At 34.0% G+C, this 10,421-nt stretch overlaps 1 protein-coding gene across 1 annotated transcript; it reads left to right on the top strand.

Annotated features, from left to right (window-relative positions):
* The first annotated feature begins 6,567 nt into the window (after positions 1-6,567).
* Positions 6,568-9,081, top strand: LOC105112788 (pentatricopeptide repeat-containing protein At3g09650, chloroplastic-like). Its single transcript, XM_011008632.1, has one exon. The coding sequence runs from the start codon at positions 6,682-6,684 to the stop codon at positions 8,935-8,937; it is 2,256 nt and encodes a 751-aa protein (XP_011006934.1). The 5' UTR covers positions 6,568-6,681; the 3' UTR covers positions 8,938-9,081.
* The last annotated feature ends 1,340 nt before the right edge of the window (positions 9,082-10,421 follow it).

Below are 10,421 nucleotides of genomic sequence, written 5' to 3'. Positions count from 1 at the left end.
GCTCTACACAAAATATCGACTGAAGGTCAAATATGCTAATTACCTTCAATTTACTTATTTTTGCATCTTTCATCCAAAAGTGCCTTCAAATATAAAACAAAGAATTTCAAGACATTTTATATATAAAGCATAGGCAAAACACTAGTTAAATGTGGGTGAAACTATAAAGTAATATGGTTGCATCAGCATAACATTTCTTATATAAGATAACTTAATGATTTCAAGTCTAATAATCACTTATACAACTGTCACATGAGCCTTTTCATAAACACAAGTGATCCCTCCATATGAGATTTTCTTATGGATCATTTAAATGTTTATGTCATATGACAAGCACCTATATAGGTACCCCTCATACCTTAATTTATGAGGATAATTGCTTCTTTTGATAAATAAAAGAACGTGATATATATCAATCTCAACAACTCTAATTAATATTAAGTCTTAATAGAGTATTGACCAGAAATATGTAGGAACAATACTTTGATGGAATAAGAATCTCATAATTATAATAATTTTATAGTTTGATATATATCAATCTCAACAACTCTAATTAATATTAAGTCTTAATAAAGCATTGACCAGAAATATTTAGGAATAATACTTTGATGGAAAAAGAATCTCATAATTATAATAATTTTATAGTTTTCTTTGCAAAACATTTTTATCCAAGAATTTTATCTTTACTCTAAATTTATTAATCAAATATTTGATGAATATTAAAGATAAATAAAGCTTTTATTAAAAATTATGTAATAAAATGTTGTGAATAAAATATTATTACAATTAAAATCTTTATATTTACTCAAAATGTATTAATCAAATATTCATTAATCTCATAATAAAATGTTGTTACACTTTGTCGTGACATCATAATATTCTTACTTTCATTTTAGCTGAAGTCCCGGTACCCGTGTGTTTTTGAGAATGATGTGAATAACGACATTATCTGAAGGAATTAAGTCTTGTGAACAATCTATTTCATGAATTTGGATTGATGTTTCATATTTAACACATGTTTTGCAGGATGTGGTTGAAATAATGAAAGAATCCCTAAATGATAAATATATTAATGAGCATGGCTTCGCAAATTTTGGTCAAAGTGGGGGGATGAGTCAACAAAAATAAACAAAACTATTTTCGGTAGCTAGACCGGTTCGGGTTTGTTAAAGGACTAGCTGGCTGGTGTAACAACCCGGCAAAAACCGATTGACCTAGTGGGTCAACCTATAACCCGAACGACCTAGGCATACCAGGACGAGACTCAAATGAGTCAACAAAAATAAACAAAACTATTTCTGGTGGCTAGACCGGTCCAGGTTTGTTAACGGACCAGCTGGTGTAACAACCCGGCAAAAACTGGTTGACTTAGTGGGTCAACCTATAACCCAGGCGACCTAGGCATACCAGGACGAGACTCAGCGTTTTAGAGTTGGGTTCGTTTGAGATGATTGTAAGTTGATCTGGGTTTGAAGATCTTAAGGGTCGGTGTTGGTTCCTATTTTTTTCCTTTTAGCTCTACAATTGATGACTGTAACTTGAAGGAAATTGAAGGTTAAATGGGACCAAACTCATACTTTCAGGAGAGAGAGGCAACAAGTAGTACCAGCACCACAAGTTTTATTACCATTATCAAATCCACAAGAAATTTACGGGGAAAAGATGTAAAAGAGAGAGGGTTTGTGTGGTGTTTTTAAGGTGTAAAGCATGAGGGCATCAAGAAGCAAGGATTGTGCTTCACAATCTACTAGTGAAAATAAAAAGAAAGAAAAAAAACCTTTATACCGACAATGGCATAAAGGAGATTACTAAGGCATTTCAAAAGACTTGCGTCTAATTCAATAGCAGCCAACAAGAGCAAATTCGTTCACAACAGCTATGATTATAAGCCTAGAAGCAAGGTTTCTTCACTAGATAGCAGTTGCAGCAGGGTTTGGGGTTTTTGCCTTTATTTGGTCGTTCTGCTATGATGTAACGTGTAGTCGTCCTAAGGCAGTAAGATGTATGGTGTTCACCTCAGGGGAAAGGCTTTCAAAAAATAAGGTGAGGCAAATTTAAAGAAAGTTGAGCTCTTTTGTTGTGCGACAGATGAAATCAAGAAGGAAAGAGTGAAAGAGGAGGTTAAAATGATAGAGAAACAGACAAGTACAAACTGGAAAGCATGTCAAAAAGCTAGAGAGTGTAGATATACTTTAGCCCAACCAACCCCTTAAATAACCCAGGTTTTATGGGTTGACCTTGGTTAACCCAGGTTGACCCATAAAACCCCAGACCCGGGTCTTTAGCTGGGTTAACCCCTGGTTCGGGTTTAACAACTATGTTTTCAAGTGTCCTAAAAAAAACAGTCATCGTTATAGCAAAAGAATAACTTTTTAATTTATGTGTTTAACAAACAAAATAGGCTTAAAAGTTTCAGATGTCAACCTATTTGTTCATAACTTAAAATAGTGCTGATTTTATCTACCAAAGGAGGGATCAAAGACATTCTAGGTACTATAATATGACAATTTTGGTTACATCAAGAAGGAAAGAGTGAAAGAGGAGGTTAAAATGATAGAGAAACAGACAAGCTTGTACTGGAAAGCATGTCAAAAAGCTAGAGAGGGTAGATATACTTTAACCCAACCAACCCCTTAAATAACCCAAGTTTTATAGGTTAACCTTGGTTAACCCAGGTTGACCCATAAAACTCGGGACCCAGGTCTTTAGCTAGGTTAACCCCTGGGTCGGGTTTAACAACTATGTTTCCAAGTGTCCTAAAAAAAGCAGTCAGTATTATAGCAAAAAAATAACTTTTTAATTTCTGTGTTTAACAAACAAAATAGGCTTAAAAGTTTCAGATGTCAACCTATTTGTTCATAACTTAAAATAGTGCTGATTTTTTCTACCAAATAAGGGATAAAGACATTCTAGGTACTATAATATGACAATTTTGGTTACTAAAATCACAAATACTTTGTAATAGTTAGAACTCAGATGGTTCAACTTTCATACATAAGCAAAAACACGGTTCATAAAAGATTCACCAGCTCTATTAATTATCAAATCTCTATATCTTTGTGAAAGACATCGCATAGAATAGCTTACACGGGAATGGGGAAAGGTAAAAACTCAAATTCAAAATAGAAACTCCTGAGCTAAAAGAAGCGGGGTCAGGGGTAGAGACTGATTGTCAAGAAACATAGCAGCTCGACTAGAGGGAGAGGAGTGAAACTACTTGACAAAAAAAAAAGTGATTGTTTTTGTGGTTGCTTTAGCTTTTGGAGCAAACCACAAAAATAAATTGTTTGGTTACATTATAAATGCAGGTTTTTATTTGTGGGGTTCATTACCATTTACATTTAAACCGCATGAGAACAAAAGGTAACTTTAAGCTGCTTTTTTTGAGTTACAAAACACTACGAAACATAGTTTTGTAAATAGAAGCCGTAAAAAAAAAGAGAAGGAAGAAGAACAGTACAGAGGAAAAATAAAAAGTGCCACTATCCATCGGCCAAGCAGCTCCCTCAATTCACCATCGACCTCCACCCTCTCAACTGCCAGCCAGACATTGCTGTCATGCAGGGTAGCATGTTCTTCCCCTTCTCCTTCTCCTCTTTCTTCTTATGTTGCATTTCCCCATCTCCACTGTTCACTTTACAGAACAATAGAGAGCATCTCCACTAACCTGCTTTTCCCCTTCTTCTTCTTCTTGTAACTAGAGGCCGCAAGAAAAAGAGAAGGAAGAAGAGCACACACAGAGGATAAATAAGAAGAGTCGTCGTCCATCGGCAAAGCAGCTCCCTCTACTCACGAACAATGGAGAGCATCTCCACTAGCCTGCTTTTCCCCTTCTTCTTCTTCTTGTAACTAGAGGCCGCAAGAAAACGAGAAGGAAGAAGAGCACACATAGAGGATAAATAAGAAGAGTCATTGTCCATCGGCAAAGCAACTCCCTCTACTCATTATCGACCTTTGGCGTTTCAACCGCCAACCAAACATTGTCGCCGCATAGGGTAGCATGCTCTTCCCCTTCCCATTCTCCTTCTTCTTCCTTTTCTTCTTCTGTATTTCCCCGTCTCCACTGTTCATGGGTTCGACCGGGTCCAACCCAAACCTAAATACATTAGAATGAGATTGCATGATGACATAGCATTTGTAGAATTTGATTACAATTCTAATTTTGTTCCTTACCTAATGTTGTTACACGCTTAGGAAGCCATGGAAACTATAGTTCTTATTGGATGAGTTTTGTACGTGTTGAAACTACAGATAGTTTAATGGAACAATAAAAATTACTTTATATAAAGTATTGTTTATTTCATGATATAATAATAGTAGTTAAATCTACAATATTTTAATTAAAAACCATTAATATTAATATGTCTTTTTTAGTTATTTTATAACCTCAATTTGAAAAATATTCGTAACCAAATACATTAAACTACTTTTTGTTTAACCTCAATTTCAACCACAGTTTTAACCAAACATATATTTTACTAAATCAAACTCAACTAAAAATGCTTTTTATAAAACAACCTTTTTCAAACCACAACCACAAAACTACCACAATATCAAACACACTTTAAGTGAAGAGCGAACCATAACTAGACCTAATAAAACAGCATCTTTTAGGCATCCGGAGGTCTTAGATAAAAGAGGGGTAGTAAAACAGGATGTTAATCCTCTTGTAGTCAATTAGTTGTTTAAATATAATATTATTATATTCATGTGTATGTGTGAAAACAGGATGTTAATCCTCTTGTAGTCAATTAGTTGTTTAAATATAATATTATTATATTCATGTGTGTATGTGTGTACACTATTAATAAAAACTTAATTTATCTTTAATGTTCATATAACATTAGATTAATTAATTTAATATATAATTTATGAATCTAAAGTAAAGATAAAGTTCATGAGATAAAAATGTTTTGTAAGGAAAATTATAAAATTATTATAACTATGAGATTCCTATTGCATCAAAGTATTGTTTCTAAAATATTCATGGTCGATACTATTTTAAATATTAGATAGTTATTGGAGTCATAGAGACTAGTTCATATTATGTTCTTTTCTTTATGAAATAAAACAGTTGTTCTCATAAGTTTAGGTATAAGGGATACCTAGAATTAATATGTAAGTGTTTGTTATAAGACATGTATACTAAACTGATCCTTTTGAGAATTTCGTATAGAGAGATCACTTATGTCTATGGAAAGGCTCACATAACGGTTGTGTAATTAATTCCTAGACCTAATATCATATGTTAGCTTATATATAGAATGTTATGCTTTGATCCTATTATATGTTATTTTAATCGAGATAACGAAAGGGTGTGCATTTGATATAACATAAACTGTATGAAGGACTTGAGTGATTAAGAGATGATTCACCATCTTAGATGAATTAAAAAAATATATTTTAAAAAATATTTCATATGTTTTCAAATAATATTGACTATGAAATCCGTGGTCAAAGTAGAATGAGATTTGAAAAGAATTTTAAATTTTATTCAAATGGTCAATAACTATTATGTAAAGAACAAACATGAATTAACATGACAAACATATTACATGTTTTGATGTTAAATCGAAACATTATTGATGAAAAATATTAATTATATTGAGAAACTGATCACTAAAAGATTAAGTTAAACCACTAATAACTTCTCTAATATTTGAGGGATCATGACACATTGCTAAATGATACACCTAATTTTCAAATATAAATTAATTAATTGTTGAATAGATAATAATTAAATTATTTAATTTATTTAATTATATTTAATTAAAAATATAATTTATATTTGGGCTAACATATTAGGAATATAATAGGTTACACATACTAAGAATTATTAGTCAAAAATTAAACTTGGATGATTTAATTAAGTATGACTTGGTTGAAAATAATTTTAGAAATTAAGCACAAAAATATATTTAATTTAGGAATTATAATTCTAGTCCTAAAATAATTAAATAGGAACTTGATTAATTAAATTTATAAAATTATTCTTAAATAATATATGTATATTATTTAAGGGTCAAATTGATATTTTATTAATTTATAAGTTTTCGAGATTTCTCTATAAATAGAAAATTATGTAAGTTATGCCTTTTATTGTTTTTTTTTATGGTTATTTGTTAAATAAAAAAATTACATAAATTACATAATAAAAAGTTATTATTCTAGACATAATAATTCATCTCGTCTAAAATTTAATTCATGATTTATTACTATTAATAAATTTGTTAAATAAAAAAATTACATAAATTATATAATAAAAAGTTATTATTCTAGATATAACAATTCATCTCGTGTAAAATTTAATTCATGATTTATTATTATTAATATTTTTTTTATATTTTCTCATTTTTATCTTGATGTTTTCTTTTTTTAATTGCATGAACAGTTTTGTGAGTCGGTTTTTATCAATTTTTAAACTTCATTTGATGCCAATTTAATGCATGTATTTGTAGTAGAATTATACAATTAAAAGAAAACGAATAAAAAAAAATAATGGTGATTATGGATTATGGAAAGAAGGAAAAGCAAGTTTAGTTGTAATTATAGATTGAAAGTGGAGAGTGCTTAGCTTCTTAAGGATGTAATATAGCGACGTAGTACATCCTCCTTCCACCCAAACCCAGACTGAAACTATCTTCCCTCCCCTTTCTCCTCTCAAATGGAACACCACAAGCCATGAACTTACCTGTACCCTCATCCTCTCCATGCTCTTCTCCTTCTTCTTCTCCACTCACTAGTTCCTTCCCTCTCACTCTTCGCTGCCCCTCTCCTCCAGTTTCCACCATTTCCAAACTCATCCGCCTATCTCGACTACACACAGCCACCAATCACATCAACCCGACTACAAAAGACCTATCTCTGGCCACCTCCATCCCCGCCAGTATCACCTCATCCAGCAATGACCAAACCCTCTTATCACTCCTCCGCCAAAGAAAAACGGAAGAAGCCTGGGTCCTATATACCCAAACACCTCAACTTCCACCACCCACTTGCCTTAGCCGCCTAGTCTCTCAGCTCTCCTACCAAAACACCCCTCTCAGCCTCAGACGCGCCCAGTCCATCCTCACGCGCCTCCGCCATGAATGCCAACTCCACCGACTCGATGCCAATTCCCTTGGTCTTCTCGCCGTCTCCGCTACCAAATCCGGACAGCTCTCTTACGCTTTCTCCCTTATCAACTCCATGCTCCGCTCTGGCTACCTCCCCCATGTGAAGGCCTGGTCTGCTGTCGTCAGCCGCCTCGCTTCAGCCCCGGATGGTGGCCCCACACGAGCCCTTAAGCTTTTTAACACAATTACTCGCCGTGTGCGTCGGTTCTCTGACGTAACAATGGTGGCTGACTCAAGACCTGACACAGCGGCTTTTAATAATGTGCTCAATGCTTGCGCTAATTTGGGAGATGGTAAAATGTTTTTGAAGTTGTTCGAGGAAATGCCTGATTTTGGTCTAGAGCCTGATATATTGACTTATAATATTATGATTAAACTATGTGCGAGGTGTAATAGGAAAGATTTACTTGTGTTTGTTTTAGAGAGGGTGATTGAGAAAGGAATTCCTTTATGTATGACTACATTGCATTCGCTTGTCGCGGCATATGTTGGGTTTGGTGATTTGGAAACCGTGGAGAGAATGGTTCAAGCAATGAGGGAAGGAAGGAGAGATTTGTGTAAGATACTTAGGGAGGCGAATTTGGAGGACTTTAATGAAGATGAGGAGAACGAGGTTTTGGATTCGAGTCAAATTGGGGTAAGTGTGTTTGAGAAGTTGCTTCCAAATTTGGTTGAAGTCAGCAATAGTGATCCACCGTTGTTGCCGAAAGTGTTTGCTCCTGATTCCAGAATATACACGACTTTGATGAAGGGTTATATGAAGCAAGGTCGTGTGACAGATACTGTAAGAATGCTGGAAGCAATGAGGCGCCAGGATGATAGTAAAGGTCAACCTGATCACATTACATATACAACTGTTATTTCTGCTCTTGTTAAGGCAGGTTCTATGGATCCTGCTCGTCAAGTGCTTGCTGAGATGACTAGACTTGGTGTGCCAGCAAATAGGATTACTTACAATATTCTGCTCAAAGGTTATTGCCAGCAGCTACAGATAGATAAGGCAAAAGAGCTGCTTAAAGAGATGGCTGAAGATGTGAATATTGAGCCTGATGTGGTTTCATATAATACTTTGATTGATGGTTGTATACTGGTTGATGACAGTGCAGGGGCTCTTGCATTTTTCAATGAGATGCGAACAAAGGGAATCATGCCCACCAAGATCAGCTACACTACTTTGATGAAAGCTTTTGCTTTGTCAGGTCAACCAAAGTTGGCTAACAAGGTTTTCGATGAGATGTTGAAAGACCCACGAGTGAAAGCTGATGTGGTTGCTTGGAATATGTTGGTTGAAGGATACTGTAGATTGGGATTGGTTGAGGAAGCAAAGACAGTAATCCAGAGAATGAAAGAGAATGGTTTCCACCCTGATGTGGCGACTTATGGCAGTCTTGCAAATGGTATATCATTGGCAAGAAAACCAGGAGAGGCGCTTCTGCTCTGGAAAGAAGTGAAGGAACGGTGGGAGGTGAAAGGAGAAGCGGAGAGTTCCAATTCTGATTCTCCTCTCCTGCCATTGAAACCGGATGAAGAGCTGTTGGCAACACTGGCTGATATCTGTGTGAGAGCTGCTTTCTTCCAGAAGGCCTTAGAAATTGTGGCTTGCATGGAAGAAAATGGGATACCGCCTAACAAGACCAAGTATAAGAAGATCTATGTAGAGATGCATTCAAGGATGTTTACTAGTAAGCATGCGTCACAGGCCAGGCAGGATAGGAGAAGAGAAAGGAAGAGAGCAGCCGAGGCTTTCAAGTTTTGGTTGGGTTTGCCCAATTCTTATTATGGCAGTGAGTGGAGGTTAGACCCTGGGGATCGAGATTATTAAGCTCCAGATTCAGTTAAACACTCTGTATTTGACTGTATACCATGCATGTTTTTTAGATATGAAGCCCACTAAAGGGGAAATGAAGACAAACATCTATAGAATATAACTGTTTACAATAAAAACATGAGTTCTGTTGTTATAACCGTTGGATTAATGTTGCATACTAACTCATGCCCTCATCACATGAATCATTAGATATTAGCTCTTTCAAATTTGTCCAGAGAAGGGAATTTAGAGTTCATGCTTACGAACCCAGACTGCAATTGATTCACCTAAAAGACATCAAGTGGAATGACATAACAGTCTTCTGCATGCTTCACGCTAACACTATACATGATTGCATGAGCTCATGGTTGGTTGTATGATAGGCGCCAAGTGAATTTGGTGCTGATGTCCCTCAGGCTGTGCTAGAGTAATAAAGTGGACGCCCAGTTCCAGTGATACAACAAAATTTGTCCAGTTTCTTTATGAAACTTAGCCCCTTGATTGACTCCGCGGGTAAGATGGCACCTGCACAAATATGATCGCTAATCAGAGGTTCTGGTTTCTTATGGATACTGACATATGCTTAAGTTCACCTATCATGGATGTGTTGCTTCAGAAAGTAGCCATTCATGCAGCAAAATAATGAGCATAATTGTTAGGGTTTATGGGATTCCTAAAACAAAATTAAGGATTTATTATTAAGCATTCATTACTTCAAAATCTGATATTTTTTAGTTTTAAATATTTTTTTAAATATTAAATTGTTACAAACAACATATCCGATTTTTAACAATACATAATGAAATATAAAGAGAAGCATGATAAAAAATGCTAGCTCTTTAATTTTATTTGTAATTATAATAAATTCATCTGAATAAATTTTTAAAAATAAGTAAAATATAAAAATTAGGTTCATTATTTTGTATTTGCATATAGAAAAATCTTAAATTACATGTTTTGAAAGAAAAAGTAAAGAAATTAACAATCATCTAACTTCCATTAAAATATGCTTTTTTATAAATGTTTTTTATTTTTAAGGAAAAAATTAAGTATACAAATACAAAATCTTCGAGTCTATAACATGCCCATCCAAATAAAAATATACAAGGCTATGTTCATTAGGAGGGATCGATAGGGAAGCAAAAGCACTGAAAGAAGTGTGAAGGGAGGGTACATTTATTAACTACCAGATTAATTTTATTATAAATATATGCTACTAATTAATTGTTAATGTATGTAATTACATTAATTACTAATTATAAAAAGCTCAAAAAACAATGACGATTATTTTTTAAGATATCAATAAGATGAGATATATTATGATCAAAACTATGCTTAATTTTATATTATGGTAGACTTTATGAGATTGAAGAGGTTAAACATCTTAAAATAACATTAACAAAAGTCAATAAGATGAGATATATTATGATCAAAATTATGCTTAATTTTATATTACGGTAGACTTTATAAGATTGAAGAGGTTAAGCATCTTAAAATAA

This window comes from Populus euphratica, unplaced genomic scaffold (assembly GCF_000495115.2).
Source record: "Populus euphratica unplaced genomic scaffold, PopEup_1.0 scaffold365.1, whole genome shotgun sequence".
NCBI lineage: Eukaryota > Viridiplantae > Streptophyta > Magnoliopsida > Malpighiales > Salicaceae > Populus > Populus euphratica.
This window is presented reverse-complemented; position numbering and strand designations above follow the sequence as displayed.